This window comes from Thunnus thynnus, chromosome 1 (genome assembly GCF_963924715.1).
Source record: "Thunnus thynnus chromosome 1, fThuThy2.1, whole genome shotgun sequence".
In the NCBI taxonomy this organism is placed as follows: domain Eukaryota; kingdom Metazoa; phylum Chordata; class Actinopteri; order Scombriformes; family Scombridae; genus Thunnus; species Thunnus thynnus.
In genome coordinates, this window is record NC_089517.1 from 12785446 (window position 1) to 12807059 (window position 21614).

Consider the following 21614-nt stretch of genomic DNA (forward strand, 5'->3'; position numbering starts at 1 on the left):
AGGGATGTTTAATGAGTCACCATTCAGTCTGTAAAACAACTATGTTGATTTAACAAGCAATTACCTTACAGAGAGACTGTGTGGTTTTACTGCACTGCGCATGTAAGTCTCAACAACTCAGTGTGACAATATGGCTGCTATAAAGAACAGAAGAAGGCCAAAGACTCACCAAAGTCACAGAGTTTGAGAACATCCTCCGAGCTGATGAGGAGGTTCTCTGGTTTGATATCTAGAGGAGAGATGCAGACATAAACCTGTTAATGATGTTTTAATCTTATCACTATCCTACAATACTCCAGTTCACTGTAATTAAACATGATGTCCATCTTTCTTAATGATAATCAGTCAAATGTACAGTATATGAATGTGGTTAGAGAGTGAGTTTGTGATCAGAAGGCTACTGGCACAAACATTTTTCACTTCCCCCAACTAAATTCTCCTGTCTTGAGAAACTAAGGTAGATTTGCTCACCAGCAAGAAGCGTTAAAGTGCTGAAAGACTCCCAGGTATAAATGTGTATTTATGTGTACATATAAAGACAGAATAAACATACTTAAAACAAATAATTTGAAGTATTGACTAAAGTAGCTGGCTAGCTACATGGGATGTTGATCCTTAATCCCGCCAACTGAGCTCTGATTGATCGACTGTTTCTTGAACCAGCGTTCAAACTGGCACGACACCAGACTGATTTGAATCTTTGTACAAATCTGAAATGTGGGCAGTGATCCAAAGGTCTGGAACGAGGTTACCTTTAAAGGGGACATGCCACGCTTTTTTGGAATTTCCTGTTATTTTTATACTGTTGTGATGTTGAATGTCTATGTTAAACATGGTCAAAGTTCAGAAATTTGACGTTAACGTATGTAAACATGCTCCCTGAAAGTCAAAAGCCCAGACTCCAACCTGCTCTGAATGCTCTATTTGCAATGTTACCTCTACCTCCTCCTCATGATGACATCATTTTGTTCGCACATGTCCAACAATGGTCGTCTGTTGGTAGCCTTTGTTGCTAAGGTTGTTGCTAAGGTTGTTTGCCTTGTGCACTCACATTTTTTGGATCAGATTCGGACTTGAGTGGATGTATTTGAGAAGTTTCCATTTTGAGTAAAGAATGAAAAAAGACGTGAAATCCTACTAGTGCTGTTTGTATACATAGCCTCCAGAGCTGCTGAAAGTCAGCTGAGAGGCAGCTTCTGGAAGCTAACCAATGAGAACAGAGTGGGCTCTTCGAGGCCTTAAAGAGACAGGAGCTAAAACGGCCTGTTTCAGACAGAGGCTGAACTGAGGGGCTGCATAACGGGCCAGTATAAGATAAATAAGTTTTTGAACCGTAAATCATGCAAAGATATTCCAGTAGAACCCAAGAATATAAATATAGACCTTAAATATCTACATTTGCTTTTTTGTTTTCTTTCTTTATAATTGTTGAATGTTAGTCCCCTAGTCCAGTGTCCCCAATATCTCCTGTTTCAAGAAAAACTTATAATCAAGTAAGATCTGAAACAGAAATGATCTCTTCAAATCACTTGAATCATTGGCAGATTTCTTCCCTTTTTTATGTAAGAAAAATGTCATTTTAAGACTCAACACCAGACAAAGTGGCATGGATATTTCTGCAGTATAGAAATAAAGATAAACTCTTCACCTCTGTGCACAATCTCATTCTTGTGACACCAGTTGATGGCTTTGATGAGCTGGTAGATGTAGCTGCGGACTTTATCAGGCGGTGCACCGTTGGGCAGTTCCTCTAACAGCTCCAGCATATTCTGTAAAAACCACAAACAACCACTTACACTGAGGACAGAGCTTGGAAATGTAGCCTTGTGGGATACACATAAAATAAACTGCTTGGCATGGTGAAGCGCTTTAAAATATGAATGCTGTTGAGCTTTTTTCAAGTATTTCCTAGATAATTTATAAAATGGGGATTCCTCTCCCTGGTCTAGGATTTTTTTTAACCCTGACAGGGGAGTGACACTCCAGCGAGGGGATACCAGGCTAAAATGACTAGATATCAGTATGAAAATAACACCTGTCGTGAAATAAACACTTGGCTGGATACCCTGGCAACTCAGTGGGGAATACCATTATTCACCAACAGCATAGTTCATGTGTTGCCATGGTGATGCTGTTTTATGCTTAACTGAGCAGTCTCAACATCCTGAAACTTAGAGTCTAGATACAGCAGAATAGAAATTTTGCTGACCCTCTCAACATATTCAAACACAAGGTAGAGTTTCCCCCTCCTGCGAAAGGCTTCCTTCAGCTCGACGATGTTGTCCTGCTTCAGCGTCCGAAGCATCTTCAGCTCCCGAAGGGTCGTCTCCTTGACCTCCTCATTTTCTGTGCGGAAATTAAAGAGACAGTAATGATACTGCTGCTCGGTCTTTCCTCTTTCTCTCCCTCCCTTTCTCCCTCGTCGCTGCGTCACTCACCTTCGCTGTCTTTGAACTTCTTAATGGCCACCAGCTCGTTGGTTTCCTGTGAATAAATGAGGAGCGTGAGTTGTGTTAAGACAAAAGATCCCAACGTATGCAGTTAAAGAAAGCTCCCAGCTGCTTTCTAAAGAAAACAACCATATAGATGGATAAGAACAAAAGATGAAGAGGAGAAATAAGAGAAACAGTAAGAATATTTAAATGCATTTCCAGTACACCAACATAAGAGTCAGTTATTTTACCACAGGGCACTCGCACACAAAAAGCAGCACATCCTTGGCTAAGATGCATCTTAGGTCTTCTACAGCTTTTTGCAGGTTGCTTGATTGACCTTGCTAAATTTTACAGGCTGGTGTGACTGCAGAGTCAGAGATTTACCATAGCTTTGTTTCAAAGGCTGTGATGCACCAGCAACTGAAATGCTCTGTTTTTAGTTGTTGTTTTCAGAGAAAACAGTTACAGTAAAGGATAAGTTCGCTGTTGTGTTGTTCCTAATCATATAGTATATTTGTGCATACAGCAAATTCCCAGGTTGTGACTGTGAAACTTATGATTCTGCAGCAGCATTCTCACAGATCTTAAACACAGTCCAAGTTGATGAATTGTCTTAGGCTTCAAAACCATCAAAAATCATTTTGCAGTAACAGGACGATCACACGTATGCATATAAGTTCAACAGTCACAAACTGCACTCTTCATGGAGATTTTAGTGACTGAGAGAAATCATGGTCTCACCACTCTTTTTCATATAGAAAGATATGAGACTATACTCAGAGCTTCTCGTTGCTGAAAATTATATTTAGAATGGGTTTTGAAGGTTTAAATGATTACTGCACTGGACTGTGTTGAAGCACAGTGAGAAGCTGCAGCAGAAAGGAAATCATGAAACCAATGAACTACGCATGTTTATAAATCATGGGAATACGTTTAGTGAATGTGAACATTAAATATCCCCTCCAGACATGTTTTAAGATGTATGTAAAACACTCTACTTTGAATAATAATGTGTGTCTAATATGTTTTTTTTCCACAAAATCTTCATTAATCTTCACCCTCTCCTTCATTAAAAATTCCAGATCTATTTATATGCAAATATTGCTTATTTCACAAGTTTAACTGCTTGTAATAAATCCATAAATCCAAGTTTCCACATCATACCTGTATAAGTTGCATACTGGAGCACGACTGACTCCAAACTAGTTGTGATGTCACAAATCCTGCTCATTAGCCCCTTAAACTCTGATTTTCGAGTACAGAGAAACTTTCCACTTTCAGTAGATTAATGTGAAAACAGCCTTCTAGTGTCAAACTCTGCACATACATCATTCTGCACAGTGAAACTCAAACATCCAACTGACGTAACAAGAAGAAAAACACATTTTTTAACTGGAGGGCTACTTTAAGTGACTAACGATTTGCATCTAGCAGTCTGGTCAGAGCTTTGGATTATAACTGGGTGGATGGTTTTGTCAAGAAATTGGTGAGGAAAAAAGATCTGGATTAAGGTATGATTACAGCATGGCTGGGTTAATATACAGTACAGTGCAGAAGCTTATGAGGCCACATAGAAACCCTGACATATGAGGAGGAAGGCTAATGGGTTGGGATGAAAAATGCATCATGTTAAGAAAGAAAAAACACGCTAACAGATGTCTATACATACATATTGCAGGGATGTGACATCATATGTTTTTAGATGTCTAGCATGAGTCTAATGTCTGGCATATTTTTCTGATAAATAACAGTAATTTTATACATGCTAATAATATTGTGTGAATCCTCTGTGCTGCTCTTTTCTTATCTGCAAATGTTTCTTTTTGCTGTGTTAAAGTTACTGCTACTAGCTGCCATTTTTCACTGGAATTCCAATTGTCATGTTTGAACTAAAGCTGGCAGATGTCTCTCAATGTGTGTTGTGTCATAAAAACTGTCTCGTACAAACAAACATGAGAATGTCTGTTGTTTTCCAATTAAATTACAACATACAGACGAGTCTCCCTCTGTCCTCTGCTACTCTCGTGTCTTTGGTCGTTTCGTGTATGGAGGATTCAGACAACAGAGACGCCTCAGTGTTGACAAAGGTCACACAGTGAGGGGCTGCAAGCCACTGGCAGTGATATCTCTTACATAAGCCAATTGTTTGACTGAACATGCTTTTCACAAAGTGATCATTTTTATATGAATCTTATCCAGGACAGAGAAATGTAATTAAACAACATGGGTTTACAGCTCTGACAGCACTTGATCCAGAGAGTGGAGTAAAATTTTCCAGTGAAGGGAGGCATCTCTGAATAGAAAATGGGGAGATTTACTGTTGTTTACCAAGCAAAACAAAAAACACACATACCAACACCCGTACAGCGCATGTGACTTCAAGCTCTGTGGCAACAACTTGCAACTTGCAGTGTGCTGATGAATCTCATGCTAATGTGTTAGGGTGGGAATCTTTGAGAATCTCACATTATTCAATTCAGAATCGATTCTTGATTGAATGAATAGAAAATGGGGGGTGAGGGGGGGAACTGGCATAACTGGCAGATAAGATAAATGGTCCGCAGCCACATTCATTAACTGCATTAATGAATTAATGAATTAATGTGAAAGCATCTTACAGTCTTCTGCCTGTATGAGAATAACAAAATGAGGGGGAGGCGGAGTGCTCTGCTGTGTTGTTATTAACGTCATGTCTCCAGCAGTGGAGAGCAGCCTCTCTGCTGCACCGTTAGCTCCGGGGAAAGGCATCGCTGGCTAACACGCTGAGCGGGTACAGGGTTTTTGAGGTGAAACAGGCTAAGCACCAACTCATTTTCTTCGCCTTGGTTTAAGTAGTTTAATGCTGCAGTGTGTGTTGGTCAGCTGGTCTTGTTTGTTATTGCTGAAGTTTGCTGCTCTGCTCCGCTAACATTAGTCTATGACCTCAAATTTGTCTCGCAAAGGTAATTATTTACTCATTAAATCAACTGCTGCCTTTTGTGAAGATGAACTCTAGCATGGGCATGCTGTAGACTGTGCAGGTGCTGTGCTACCCTTGCAGTTGAGTTTCGCCTTTTTGTTCCATAAACATCACGTTATGAAGTAACATTCAGAAAATCGATTTTTGACTTTTCTGAATTGATGCAGAATCGTCCACGTCTGCATTGGGATGCATCTTAGAATCGATCTCCCCACCCCTACTCATGTGTGGTGTTACTGACCTCCACTGTTGAGTCAGCGCACCTATAAATAGCCTCAGGCTTGCTAATATTGGGCTGATGAAATGAGCAGGTCCAGATAAGATAAGGTCAACCACTTATTTTTTAATATGTCTGTTCTTCTTCTTCTTCTTTTTGGTTTTAACGGCATTTGGCAACCAGTGTGTTTGTCTGTTCTGCTACTCCTTGTCCCAAAATACCGTAGCTATTCGATTTACAATACAATCAATGGAATGAATCCTTTTTAAATTTCTGTTGTAAGCATGCGATGTACACAGTGACGTGTTATTGAATAACCAGTAAAAACCCTCAGCTGTTATCAAGTAAAGAGCACTACAGAAAACGGAGCTTTGCATTAGTTCTTCAGGTGGATCACATTAAAGATCGGCTGATCAGCTGACTCATTCATCCTCAGCATAAATTGACTCATTAATTCATCATCTGTTCGACTCATTAATTCATCACACCCCCCTGTCCCCCCGGCAGACGTCTTTGTGCGTGCCTTACATTTAAAGCTGGAGTGCGGGACTTTTACATATAAATGAACGTCTGTTACATTCAAGCCCTTGCCAAACGAGTTCACACAATGCTGATTAAGCCTATCACCACCAGGTTTTTCACAGTATACCAGAGTTTTTAATCTGGTGTCTGTGGCGACATTCCCGCGCTGTTGCACCGGTAGTGATGCGTTTTACATCAACCAGCAATGATTGCTTTGCCAGAGCTGAAAGAGCTGAAGGGTGCCAATAGAGCATGTGCACCAGAGACATCCTCTGGCTACACCGGCTAACTTTCAGTTTAGCCCGCTGCTAACTTGAGGGACATCATAATTTAATCATGCAGTTTGGAGTGAATGGATCAAATTCTGATATTGAAACAAGTCATTTCACGGGGGGCTGTGACGCTCAGAACAATTTACCACTGTCTTACAGCCACAACAGTAGTGACGGGAACCGGCTCACGCATGAACTCATAGAGCTGTAGTTACATCCAGGTAAGTACTGCCAGAAGGGAGAGACAGAAGCTCCACACTGTCGGTTTAGGGAGCGTAAAGTAAGAATTTCATTGATCAGTCCAACTGACTGTTCTCTGTGCATATGACAATGAAGATTTTATTTAATTGATTTGATTTTCCACCAAATCTGACTGTATAGTCAAGAAAAAAAAAGTGTTCATAGTGTGCCTGTGTACCATTTTAACATAAGGCCTGTGTTATTAGCCGACAGTTACAGTTACAATTATTTTCATTATGCATTCATTATGCATTATCTACTGTGCGAATACTTTTTTTTTGAGTAATCACAACTGTATCTAGAGTCTCTTCCAACTGCTAATTTTGTTTTACCAGTTTTTAACAGTCAAAATTAACATTCAGTTTGCAAAGGTGTGAAACAGAGAAAACCAAGCAAATCCTCACAGTGAGGATCTGAAACCAGCAAATATTTGTTTTTTTTTTACTTGCCCAAACTACTTAAACAATTATTCAATTATCAAAAGAGTCACTGATTATGTTTCTGTTGATAAACTAATTAATTAACTAGTTTCAACTCTACATTACAGCATAGCGGTGAGAGATACTGTATAGGAACCAGGAAACACTGGCTAGCGTGTAGGTTGTGCTATTGTCACTCCCAAAACACAAATTCAAGATAACACATAAGCCTCCATACACACACCCACATACGCTAATACAACACTTGCATAAAGTGGCAGAACATTGCATAAACGCTGGCACACATTTGTTTGGCTAATTAAATGGTCCTTCAAACGCATACCGTACTGTAAAGTATACATAATTTATACATGCACATTTTAAATGCATTTCATTGCTTGTTAGTACAGTCGGAGTCTCTACTGAGTCACCTGGTTAGGTTAACCCAGTGCTCAGAGTCTCCAACCCCATCTTCCCATGATTTCTTCAACCATATACAGGTATATAACAACCATATAACAGGGTGACCCATTTACCATCAGCATAGTCTCCGTATTCAATGCCTCCCTCTGCACCTCCTCCTCTCCATCACACACACACACACACACACACACACGCACACACACACACACACACACATTGCTTCTCTCTCTCTTTTGCCCTCCTTCCAGCTGAGAAAAGTAAAAATAACTGCTCTCTTACAGCAAAGCTAAAAAGCTTTTATTACCATGGTCTGGTTCTCTGGCTCTACATGTGAAAATGAATCCCCTACACTGTTATACAAGTGGAGAACATGTCACATGTCACTTCTTAGTAACTTTGCGCAACAGAAAGGATACCTGGTTTAACGTAACTACATTTTGACGGTAGGTATTTACATTTTTATGATGTGAAAAATTGCAGAAATTGCTCCATAGAATCAAAAGGAGATTAAGAGTGAAAAATTAACAATAAGGAAACAATAACTACTGTTGCAGTGCTGATTCAATTACCTAAAATGTTACTGGCTCGGTTTACTTGAGCTGTGGTACACACACAAAAACAGTTTACAGAGTAACGAGGTCAGATGTTTTTGAACACAAGGGCACAGTTTTAAAATGTGATGGCTAATTTTTATAGTCACAGCGTTAATGGGCAGGTAGTGTAATGTAGTTTTATCAGAACTTTTTGTTGGAAACTGCTTCCTATATGGGGTTGATGAGAACTGTGAATCTAAAGAATACTGTAAACATGCAAGCTGTAAAACCACAACAACAAGCTAAAATATCTTATAGAGTTGCAGAGCTGTATCTTTAAGGAAGTATTAGAACGTTTTGACATTTTGGTTGTTTGACTGTAGATTAATTTAACTCTTAATGAGTTGAGAGATGGCTCCAGGATGTGGGAAGCCTAGCTTATATGGATAATATAATATGGAAGCAGAAGGAAACAGCCAGCCTTCACCAAAAGAGGAAAAATACTTCTAAAATTATCTTAGCTTACTAGCTCGCAAACAATACATCCAAGAGTTACTTGTGCTTTTTTCACAGCGGGCGACTTCACAATGAAGACAGGACTGGATGTGCTGCATGTGGTCACCCGGCCTAACTGCTGTTAGTAAGTAAATTGCTCCTACAACATGTTAACTGGTTTTTAATTTCATTTTTTTCTGTTTCTGTGTGTATAACCTACAAACTGTAAATAAGAAAGCACACATTTGGCCTAATGCTAGGTTTTTAACCCTGAGTCTGAGTGTTTTTTTTCACTGTTTCTCCCCTGATGAAGATCCTGTGAGGTCGAAACCATTCTGCTAAATAAAGACTTTGAATATAAATTCTCTCCTTGCTCTTCCTGAAGAGTTTTCCTTTCTGTTATAAAATTAATATTATTTGAAAAAGCAAACAAGCAATATTGTAATGCCCCTCTACCCACCCCAAAAAGTTGTAAAAATGTACTTTTAAACAGCCATTCTTTTAAAAATTGAGCTTTGCTGTGTAAAAATGATGTGCAAATAAAATCAAAGAAAATTAAACTGGTAAAACTTAAAGAATATATATTCTGTATTTTTTTCTTCTTATGTAAATCATATAATTATATACTATAGAAACCATAGAAAACCACAAGTATTAATTATAGGCTACTCATATTGTAACACTACAACTGAAGAGAAAGCTGTACTGTATAGTTTCAGCTGTTGGACACATGCTATCCACTGACCTTGCAGCCACCATCCTTTGTGTTTAGACAGATTAGTCATCTGTGCAGGTAGACGGGGCTAACTCTGCAAACATGCAGACATGAAGAGATTCTGAATCTCCTCCATCCAAAATTATATTAAATTACAATTACAGAATGATTTAAAATGTGCAAGAAATGAATAATGCAAGATTAGGTCATGGTTTATGTTGATGTTTATATGAATATGTTTGTTCCTCTCTGAACTACGGACACATTTGCCTCACAAATGACACTTATCTTTAGCCAACAAAGACCTTAATCAGAGCACAAACACTTAACATGTAGCGTTCCCCACACGACAGACATCTTTGGAAGATGAGACGAGGGAAATGTGACAACAAATTGCCACATTCACAGTCAGCTGCATTCTGCATGTTAACACATCCTATTATGCAGATTGTCCTTTAGTTTAGCCCTTATGTGCCTCTTTGTGGTTGCAATTTCCTCTCTCGGCCCGCCATGTACTGCTTACCATGTCATTTTGTTCATGGCTCCAGATTGCAAGCACTTGCATACTTAAAATTTCACTCAATGTACTGTATATAATTTATGGCTCTTTTAAAATTTTCATGAAGCATAGCGTTGAGAGAACTTGCGTTCAAGGGGCAAACGAAGGGTCTAAAATGAAAGAAACATGCACAAATTGCATGTATAGGAAAAGGGACCATGGAGCAAACACTAAGCACTCACACTAAACCATTTTAAATAAGGCAGTTTTAAATTCAGTGACACAAACTCATACTGGTTTCACCCCAGTTCAATTAGAATTTCCTCTATTATATATAAGCCTATAATAACCTAGATTTGTTTGCTATCAAGCACAGGATGTTTGATGAGATTTCTACATATGCTCTGCAAGAAACAATAATGATGTCAAAAAATGGAAAAGAGTTACTCTTTCTGAATGTAAATGCTCTCTGAGAAACATATTAGGACGGCAGCAGCATTAAACATTTAAACAATTTCTTTCCGCCTCCTCTGTCTCCTCTATTGTTGATTCCACTGCTACTTCTCACTCCTCCTGCTCCTGTCTCGCTCTACGTTTGGAGTCAGGAGTTTTTCGGAACGATATATTATGTTCAGAAATGTGGTGACAGAAAGAAAACAATGAGACTCACTGGTCTAACTGGCCACCCCTGCTGTCATGACTCTACATTATCTACAATAACTGTGATGATCTAAAATAGCATCGTATATCTAGGATTACTTTTACCACTGAGTATTTTGAGAGCTTGAGGAAAAAAGGTCGCTGATTTTTTTTTTATCCTACTTTTTTGATTTATTACCGTTTTTGATATTGCCTTCCTGTGAAGTATATTCACCATATTGTTTTTGGAAGTAGTGGCGGTAAAGTTTAGAGGTTTAGTTGAAACCTTGTTCTATAATAAAACTATTCTCCACTTCTGAATTTATTTCTAATGTTTTTTTTATTAAGATTTATCAAGCACAACGTGTCATTTTAGTAGTAGCCGCATTGTCGATGGGTCACCTTTACAGTAACTGTTCCTCTCACTCAGATTAAATCCGTCGTTAACATCATTTTATTAATGAGGCCTTGAATACAGGTGATAATAATAGCTGCACTAATCTGCCTTTAACCCCATTCCTGTCTCATCAAAGCAGATTATCAGTTTAGTGTTTAAATCACAACAAAGTTGATTGATTCCATGTTGTTTTAGTTAATTTGAGATTATTTGCTAAGTGTGTGAACATAGTCACCCATGAATCCTGTCACTTTTTTGTGGCTTTAAATGTACAGTTAAAACATCACCCCTCAACACCACAAAGACAAAATGACTAACAATTACAACCAAAGATGGAATATCTTTGATTTACCAGCCATCCAACATCCAACAGTCAGTCTGGCAAAAACATCCATGAACCAACCTTATTTTATGTAAAAATCTGAATGAAAAGATGAATAGAAAACACTGGACACTAAAAACAAACTGTCCACTTTGGGAGGTTGTGGTCTGGTCAGCTGCTGAATGTACTGCAGCATTTCCATATAAGTGGAGAGTTTGTGGACTGGACAGGACTTTGGATGGTATTGGTGAGACTTGAAGATTGATTGATGAAGTGCTAGATAAATTACAGGTTTTTATTTTTAACCAGGTTATTTTAAAGGCTACAAAGTTCATGTCATAGGTGGGATTTTCCTGTCTTGCTGCAACCAGTAGCACTTTTAGTATGTAGAAAACAATTTGGATCAGTTATTTAGGGCTGCTATATTTATTTATTAATTTAGTAGGTAATATTGAAGTAAGTTAGTAAAAAGCAGTTTACATTTTCACTTGAAGTATGACTAAGCAATAAAAAGTTTTAGAATTAGTTTTATAATTTAGACAAGAACAAAATTACCATAACTTTTGAGAAATTAATAAGTTGAATTCATGAGAAATAAAAACACTTTTTATTTTCAATTTGAACTACTATTTGAATGTGGGGGAAAATGTAATATTCAATATGTAATGATTTGCTTTAATTCAAATTCACAATGTATAAGCACAACCTGCCGTGCCTTGCACTCCAGCAGGGATGTTTCTATAATGCACTGTCTGTCTGACCTGCATGCACAATAAACAAAAAAGGCTACTATTACTCTCTCCGCTAACATAAAATGGAGAAAACTAGTGAGCTGTGCTGAACAGATAATCATAACACCAAACCAAGAAGAAAGTTTGGAAGCATTTCGAAATCTACGCCGTAGATGGAAAAATCCTGAATGTAGGTAAGACTGTTGACTTTGTAAAATCCAATGGTCTCACAGTAACGTTATCTTGTCACTTGAGTCAGTCCAATAAATAAATAGCTTGCCACTTAAAGGACATTTCGTGTGTCATGTCTACGCATTTTAAGCTTTTCACGTGTCATTTTCAACGTCATTGGTTAGGTTTAGGCACAAAAACCACTTGGTTAGGGAAAGATCATGGCTTGAGTTAAAATAATCAGTAAATTGTGATAAAAATGTTCCAACGTGATGGTAAAAATGTCCGGTTTAATGGCAGTAAAATGCCTGACGTGACAGTAAAAATGCTTTAGCAACTTTTTGCCAACTATCTATCCATCCACCCAACCGCCTCCTCCCAATAAGACAAAATCACCTCATAAAAGAAAAGAAAGTCACACTATATTGACGTAAGTAAGTAAGTAAGTAAACTTTATTTATAAAGCACCTTTCAAAACCAGAGTTACAAGGTGCTTTACAATGCAAATAAAACAAGAGAGAAATAAAATAGAATAGTCACCTGAAATGCGTCACTTCCCCTGTCAGTCAAACACAACTATAGGTCCCTTTTAGAGATTGAATTTACCACCTAAATGGTGTGAAATGACACAGAAAAAGCAAAAAATGCGTAGTGATAACATGCGAGATGACATAAGAAATTGGTGGGCTATTCATACGTAACTTGGTGAGACCAGGCTGGCCAGTCAACATCAATTCAACAATGTAGTTTAGGATTAGGTTACGTGGGTTGCGTTCAAATTAATTTGAAAAATATTAGTTCTCTATCATCCGAACTGAACTTTTTTGAAAAAGTGAAAGCTCTACTCTGACACGACTGCTTATTGTAGCTAAAGTTAGCTAATGTTAGCCAACTTTAGACAGATATGTCTACACAACTGACAATACATAGTCAGTTCACTGACTTTATGACTCTACTTGTGCCATTAGTGCAATACTTTTAGGATTTACCATTATCCAAGAATTGTCACTTGTGGCCACAGTGGCCACCACTTAGCAAAAGTTAAAGGTTTCCATGTAAATGCAGTACAAATTGTAATCAAATTTACAGAAAATTGTCAAAAGAAAATTCTAATTAATGTGTGTTTCCATCCACTGTTGTTATGCAAATATCTGGAGGTCGGTTGTCGAGATAAACAGCTGATGGCACTAATTTTCCAGTTGGGGCCATTAAGCAATTGCAGAAGAAGAGGGCACAACAAGACATAATGACAAATTTAAAAGAGCGCCAGTCAAATCTCAAACGGTGGAAAACAATACAGACAACATGATGGAAATACGGTATTCATGTTAGTTTCATGTATTCATTTGAGGAACATTGCAGTTTCCTCATTCCTCCACACAGATCTGATGTATCATCAGGTGCTAAATCTGTTTCAATTGCACTTTGTTGCATTTTACTTTTATCGGCACACCAACTTTTCAACCTCAGCCAAGCATAAAACGTTTTTTTTGCAATGAGATTGTCTTGAATTTTCTGCATTTTCACACACGTTTTTTTTTTTTAACTGCAAAATGAAAATGCGAATAAAAACAGTTGGATGTAAAGCTCCTACAGTCTAGCTGAGAACTGAAACAAATAAAACAGTACGAGAGACAAGTTGATGAATATCAACTTTTCTTAGCTTTCATAAGAGTTTTAAAAGTTTTAAAATGCACCAAGCAACTTTAGGATTTGCAAGTCATAGCACACCACAGGTTGAAAACATTGCCTTTGCTTTCCACTGCAGAGAAATATGAAGTAAAGAAAGATGTTACAGCAATACATGAGCTGGGAACCATGCAGTCAGGTATGGTAGACTCTGTCAGATGAGTCATATCAGCAGGCCTTGCTTTCATGCATACCAAATACATTAATGGCATGAATATGAATACTTTCTGAAGCGCCACTGTTAGAACTGACATTAAACGCAATTCATGCATACAGTGTGACATAAAACCATATAAGAGAGTAGGTCAGTAACATGTGACTGAATTTTACGAGTTTGCACATCACCAGCAACTGGTGACATTAAAATGTCCCATCAGCCATATTTTTGGAATCCAGCCACCAAACAGTTTTGTGTTAACCCACTATTCATCTCTCTAGTTGCAGTTTAGAAGTCCCAGAAACACTATTGTTCATGTCATTTATAATCAATTAAAATCTTCCAATGAATATGAGGAAACAGGTTATTCAATATTGTAAAGTAACATCATACTTCCCACTAGTTGATGCAGATGTGATTGTTGGTTTCATTTTTCTATGATTTCAGACTCTCAGTGATAATAAACGTGAACACAAAAACCTCAAATCACGATAATGCAAACCATAAATTATCTAATGCCAACAAATATCACCTGCCCACCATCCAGGACCTGTACACCTCTAGAGTCAGGAAATGGGCAGGAAAAATCACTGCAGACCTGGACATGACCTGTTCCAACTTCTCCCCTCTAGTAGGCGCTACAGAACACTGTACACCAAAACTACCAAACACAGGAATAGCTTCTTTCCTCTCGCCGTCACACTTATGAACAGTTAACTCAGTCGCTGTGCAATAACACTACCACTTGTAACAATGTACCTACAAATAATATATATTTATTTTAGTTTAAAATACAAAATGTGCAATATACATATATACATATCGTTCATTACTGTATATATATTTGAGCAGGCTGTATATACTGCACATAACCGCCTACTGTATGTAAATGAAGTTATCATTTTTTTACCCATTCAGTAGCACTCCTTGCACTCTTCACACCTTTGCACTATCTGTATCCTGTTTACAGTTTACAGAAACAGGTTCACCTGTATATAGATATTGTATGTCATTGTTAACTTGTTGTTTCTATATGTATGTATCTATTTTTTCACCCAGTTGCTTGTACATAATAGTGATATGTTTATGTTTCATCATCTTTGTTCGGCTTGTTGTCCTTGTGTATCTTTCCTAAGATCATTGTGTGTGACTACATTGTGAGCCACCAGAAATCAAATTCTTTGTATGCGTAAATATATTTGTCCAATATAGGTGATTGTGATTGTGATGTTAGACCTACAGGAATGAGAAATGTCGTCTTACCTTATGCCTGCACTTAAGCACCACTCCATATGCTCCTGGACAGAGAAACAGAGAGAAGGGCACAAAAGATCAATAAAAAGTGAGACTGAGATGTGCTTTTAGGTTTCAACATCTTAATTATGTTTTGGCCTCCCAATCCAAACCTTGGACAAACATGTTCATAAAAAAAAAAAAAAACAAGTGCAAGTGCAGTAGGTGAGAACAACCAGAGAAACAACAGCTAATAGGTGAGGCGGAGCGGAGGCATACGCACTCTCCCACACACTCAGCACACATATGCCTTTACCTTTGACAACTAACACACACACACACACACACACACACACACACACACACACACACACACGCAAACACACACACACACAGTGTCCCTGTGTCTAAGCACGTCATGTTCTCTGTTGATCTTCCATATGTAAGATGCCAGGGCTTCAGCTGTAAAGCTGTTTCTTGCATGTTTCAGGACAGGACATTTTGAAATTAATTGATTTCCACATTTTGCAAACTGTTTTAACTGCCATTCAAATCACATGTGCAACTTAAGGTTAGGTAAGGACTGATTATCCATTTAATTTCCACTTTCAGTTTCTATGTTTAATTCAACTGAGCAAGACAACAACAAACAAATCATCCCATATGAAGGAATACGTCTCCCTAATACGCCCTCTTGCTTTTACTAATGCACCTCCCTTGTGCCAAATATTACCTGACAATGACAAAACAGTGACATGCAACATGCTGTTTAACATGCAAGATAAAATCTTGTTCAAGGTCTTGTTAAATGTCTGATACATTGCAACACACAGACAAACAAGCAAACAAATATATAGCCCTGCTTATGCCAATCAGTGCAATATAGACATTATAACTAAGTGTTGGCGTGCATTATTCCCTCAGGTTTGTCAAAATCAGTGATATTATGTGTGATGGACAGATGATTGGAGTGAGGAATGAGTGAAGCCCCTCCCTCAAATTTGAAAATTGAAATAATCTTGAGGACTGAATTTATACAGTCAATCATGTAATAGTTCTCATCTCACAGTTGGCTCAGAGCCTATATTTAACATTAAGGCTTTTAGAGGTAAAAAAAACGCTTTTACAATTTTCTACATTTACAATGGTGACAGGCGGTTGGAGCACTTCCCAAGGCTTTGGATGAACATGAAAGGTACAAGATGCGTACATAAAATTTAAAGCTGCTATAATAAAACTGTTTATATTAACAATGGATCAAATGACTATTCATCAAATGAAAAGTGTTGCTCGGAGTGACAAACCCACGGAGAATTATCACCCCACTCTACAGTTTCCCTCAGCTCTTCAGAGAGTTTCAGTATCTGTTAAGTTATTGTTTTGGCCCTGTTTTAGTTTACTCTCACCACTCTCACCAGCTTCATTTTCAGCCACAGCAGGCAGCTATTTTCATCAAAATAGCTCTAAAAGCCAACTGCACACTATCTGCCCGGCACCAAACAGCAGAGAGACAAAATTAGTCACTAGCTAGTGAACAAAGTGGAGCATTTAATGTTTAAGAACGAGACATTTCTCTCATGAGTTACTGAAGATCAACAAAGAGCTAAAGTAAATATTGAACTTACATTGTTGCTCTGTATCGGTTGGATATGTATAAGCAACTTAACTTAAAAAGTGATAATATGTCAATTTTGTGTTCACAGCTTGTTTCTGCCGCCCCCAACTGATCAAAACTTGGTTAATGCATGTTAACGGAGGATTTCTGTAAGTAAAATCCAATAACTCAGCATATAATTCTTTTGTGTGCACTGCTAACACTTGGCTGAAGCTGAAGATTACGCTTTGTAGAAACCCGATAATACAGTCGAGGTTTAAACCAGAGCTCTTTTCAAATTCTGGGTTAATTCTGAAAGAATGCAACAACGTGTTTTGTTGTTTTGAAGTTGTTTTGTTCTCTAAGTTGTTTTGTTCCTAATTGCAGCAACAAAATGTTCTGAATTTGGTACAGCTCTGATTTGCACTTCTGGCTTCTTCTCCATAGCAGCGTTGGCTGAGGTTCAGGGATATTGCTTTATTTAGAGGCATGCATTAAATTGATGGAAAAGACATGAAATCTCAGGAAATATCCTGAAATAATTCAAACTAATAACCATAACATAAACCTGTTAAGTTATCCAGAGTGTTTATGTATCCAAAAACACTGAGGATATAATTTAAAGAAAACTTTCAAATGTGATTTCACATATATAAATAACTAATTGTTCTACAAACAAAAAGTTATGCCATCAGAGTAATTTTACAAGATGCTATAATCACAAAAACATGTAAAAGCTGAAGATTATGCTTTGTAGAAACCTGATAATACAGGATGGCTGTGGCTAAGGAGGTAGAATGGGTCATCCACTAATTGAAAGATCAGTGGTTTGGTCCCTAGCTCCTTCAGTCCGCATGTCGAAGTGTCCTTGGGCAAGATACTGAACCCCAAATTGCTCCTGATGGCTGCAATGTGTGTGTGAATGGGTGAGCATAGAAACATTGTGGGGCGCTTTGGATAGAAAGCGCTCTATCGGTCTTGAGGAGCAGGTTGGCACCTTGCGTGGCAACCTCTGCTATCAGTGTATGAATGTATGGGTGAATATTGGCATGTATTGAAAAGTGCTTTGAGTGGTTGATAAAACTAGAAAGGTGTTATATAAATGCAGTCCATTTAAAAGGTAAGTAAAAAAAAAAACATTGCAGTTGTTTTAAAACTTTGATCGTCTAACTTCAGTTCTTTTGGTTTCTAACTTTTTGATTAATGTACAATGACAAGCAGTGATGTAGAACACAGTTAGTGAGAATTATGAACAGTACAATAAACACTTGGTTACTCTGTCCTCTCACATTAGAGTGAAGCCACGGATGCATGTCAGTCCAGCTCACTGAAATCAGCCACAAATGATGCTGCTGACTGAAAGAAATAATGGCTGGATGGTTTGATATGTGAGGGACCTGTGTTTGGAACATTTGTAACCAGACTTAAAATTTGATCCTCATTTATTTCATTTTCTGACCAGCCATCAATGTTGTCACTGTTCCCATGAGGCAAGGGCTGGCCAGCCTCTTATTCTTCTTCAGATCTCACAAACACACAAAGGGCTTCAGTATTTTAGATGTTCAAGGGGAAAATTACACTGTGAGGGGACTAATGATTTGGTCAGGAAAACCAAAATTTTAATTTTCCTTGGCTTAAAATTTGTTTAGATACTAAGTCTGAAAAAAATGATATAAGTGATGTTAAAAACAAACAGCTCATCACTACCCATTGAAAATATTGTATCTTCAAATACAGTGATTTTTCAAATCTACTGAAGGATCTGCCTTCAACAAAATGACCAATAACGTTGTCTGACTGCCTTTCAAAATAACCGCTAACAGCCCTATCGACAGCATATGTTTTCTAAAATGCCCCCTGCAATATGATTAAGGTTTGCACAAAAACTGCGTGGTTAAAGTTAGGAAAAGATCATGGTCATAGTTAAAAGAAAACAACGCTGACTGTTGGCAGGAAATGGGAAATGAACAGTGGTCTCTCTCATGTCATGATTTTAGGATCCAACCATTCACCCCACCCTTCGCTAAGAAATTTTGCAGTAAAATACCGCCATGAAACTACCTTTATATTTGTTCCTGACAGACAAGAGTTAATAATTCAAATGGTCACTAGCTGTTGTAGTCAGGTAACATAACAGCCTGTCCTCACAAGAAAAACAACAGTATAGGTTGGAAATTCAGTTGGCAAAAACGACCTATAGTTACGTTTGAGTAACAGACGCCATCTAGCGGACCCAGTAGTTATGTCCAGATGACGTCCATATAAGGTGACAAATGTCCACATTCAGAGGTGGTGGGTTGGTTGGATGCAGGAGACCGCTGTTCACTTCCCACCTCCAATCACAAGTGTCATGTTTCCAACCGCGAGTCGGGAGAATATTTTAAAAACCGCAACTACAATTGTCGTGGTGTTTACTATTGCCATGACGACAAAGGTTGCCTAACTAATGAAGTAGTAGCTTTAACGTTTACACCACGTTTACATGGAACTGGATCCCATGTCAGTAGTCCACAGGCTGTTGGTCTGGACTGGTAGTTTGTTGTATTGGTACGCATTCGACACAACACCGGACCTCTTGAAGACCACTAACCGGACATTCTTTACCATCATGTCGGGCATTTTAGTGCTATTAAATGACACGTTCTTCTTGCATTTTACTGTTTTAACCCAAACCGTGATCTTTCCCTAACCCTAACCAAGTCATTTTTGTACCTAAACCTAACCATTTTAACCAAAACCATTCCTCCATTTTGAAACAACTTGAATTTGATCATCTGATCTTGTGCAATCAATACCAATGCACATGCCTATTAATTCCATACCAACAATTGCGTAATCTTGTTTAATTATTGAAACAGTATTGAAATAGTATTGAAACATAAACATAGCTCGTTTGAGTCGTTTACCATACATTTTCAAATAAAAACCAGTATTCAAATAATAGCTACTACCAGTTACAGCCAATAAAACTCAAAACTGTCAATGAAATGAGTTTCATTGACAGTAACTTAACTGTGCTTTCAAAAGAGCCAAATGGAAGTAACTGGAAATAATTAATGAATAAAAAAGAAGAGAAAGATGAAAGAAAGATGCTGATAGAGGTAGTGCTGGAATTAGTGTAACATACATTATCAAGACAACAGGTAACCATGGAGGATGTTTTTAGTTTGCATCACCTGCAGATTAAAACAGCAGCAGATCAGGTAACAAGGAGGCTTCTTAATGAAATATGATAACTTACAAAACAGGGCTGATTAGGAATGAAGGCTTGGTTGTGTCTTCAATTTGCAAAAATAAAGGCTCTGTCTATTTCCCACAATCTGAGAATTCACAGTAAACAAATGACTCATGCTGTCGTCTTTCTTGTGAGGAAAGTCTTGAAGGATTACATACTTCTCTATGAGTTGAAAAAATCCTGCTGCTATGTGATGCCAACGTTGATTTAACCCTTACATACTGTTCGGAACAAATCTGACCCATTTTTGACATTTGAAAGCAGTAAAAACACCTTAAATGACATTCTTTGAGTCTGAAATTTCATGACTTTTCCTTAAGTGGCCCAGAATATACAAAAATTGAAGTATTTCAAAATTATTTATTATTATGATTGATGGTTTTAATGCTTATAATGGAACCTAATATTCAAAAATGTTGTTGCATCCCTCACTTTAAATAAAATTCATAGAAATAATTACGATGATTATGTTCTCCTGTTTTAGATCACATAAGATCATAATATACCGTGATTGTTAAAGTATTTCCTCTATAAACAAATAGTGTCAAACCTAAAGAGAACACTCTCTGCTCTCTGAAACATTAATGAAGGATAAATCACCCATTTACTAATGACTGATATGATATACTGTATATGGATGCAAAATACATTTGTGGTTCAAAATTTGGTATAGAGACTAATTATATAGGGATACTTGAGCCGGGTCAAAAATGACCCACTCCATACTGTGAAGGGTCAGAATATGAACAGTATGTAAGGGTTAAAGATTTAATTTTGGCAACAGTGATGTGCAGGTTTCAGCTGGACAATATAAACTGCACCTCAGGCTGCTAAAACACCCAAATTCCCATGAAAAATATGAAGGACATGACCTCTGTGGCCCCAATCACCGCAATCAGAGTTTTAGGTTAACAACAGTACTTGGAGTCCTCACAATCTTAAAAGATGCAGTAAAATCTTGTGTGTAAAACTACCCACCTTCTCCCACAATGCCAAGAACTTCAAACTTATTCATCACATCACCGAGGGCGGGGGTTCCTCCAGCAGGTGAAACAAGCTGCTCTGGTTTTAGAAGGGAGGCTCCTGCTTTGACCGGCGGCGTACGGAGTGAACTGTAGAGTCTGGGAGAAATGTGGCAACCGTCTGACCACACCCCATCTTCATTCCTCTTCGACTTCAGCTTCTCTCTTCGTCACGCTACAACCCCTCTTCAAGCCTTACGCTTCTAAATGTCAGTTTCTTTTATTTATGGCTCAGACTCAAGTTGTTTCAGTTGACTCTCTTTTTATTCCATTTCTTGGGGTTGTCCTTCTTGTGCTCTTATCCAAACGTCCACACAGTCGTACCTGGAAGACCAAAAGCAAGCAAGGTGTTAAAATATGCTGTTGAAAGGTCTTTCCAAGGTCCAACTGACCATGATTTCTTGTGTAAGTAGCATGCTGGTGGTATCCCTAGCACAGATGGTGGCTAACTAGGACATGTAGATGTACAGAGAGGCAGCATTTCCTTGAGGACACATTTAAATCATGGATGACTTGCATGACTTCCACACACTCATCCTACCCCATCTATTCCCATCCCATCAGTCTCACATTCAACGTGAAGCCGAGGACGTGCTGCAAAGATGACAATCTAGACTGACTGGCAGCACTATTAAGGCATGCTTTGTAGTTCTTAGACAGCAGCGTGACTCAAGGGATCCCTGTCAGTCGGTCAG

At 38.1% G+C, this 21614-nt stretch overlaps 1 protein-coding gene across 3 annotated transcripts in view; it reads right to left on the reverse strand.

Moving 5' to 3' along the window:
• LOC137180128 (cyclin-dependent kinase-like 5) overlaps nt 1–21614 on the reverse strand; it is a 42645-nt gene that overhangs the window by 18479 nt on the left and 2552 nt on the right. For all 3 annotated transcript variants that reach the window (XM_067585386.1, XM_067585377.1, XM_067585395.1), the window contains exons 2-7: nt 20876–21243; nt 15099–15133; nt 2439–2484; nt 2210–2346; nt 1649–1769; nt 170–229 (exon numbers count right to left, since the gene is read on the reverse strand). In XM_067585386.1, coding sequence (XP_067441487.1) covers nt 170–229; nt 1649–1769; nt 2210–2346; nt 2439–2484; nt 15099–15133; nt 20876–20912 — 436 coding nt within the window. In that variant the 5' untranslated portion in view covers nt 20913–21243. The remainder of the gene's footprint in view (nt 1–169; nt 230–1648; nt 1770–2209; nt 2347–2438; nt 2485–15098; nt 15134–20875; nt 21244–21614) is intronic.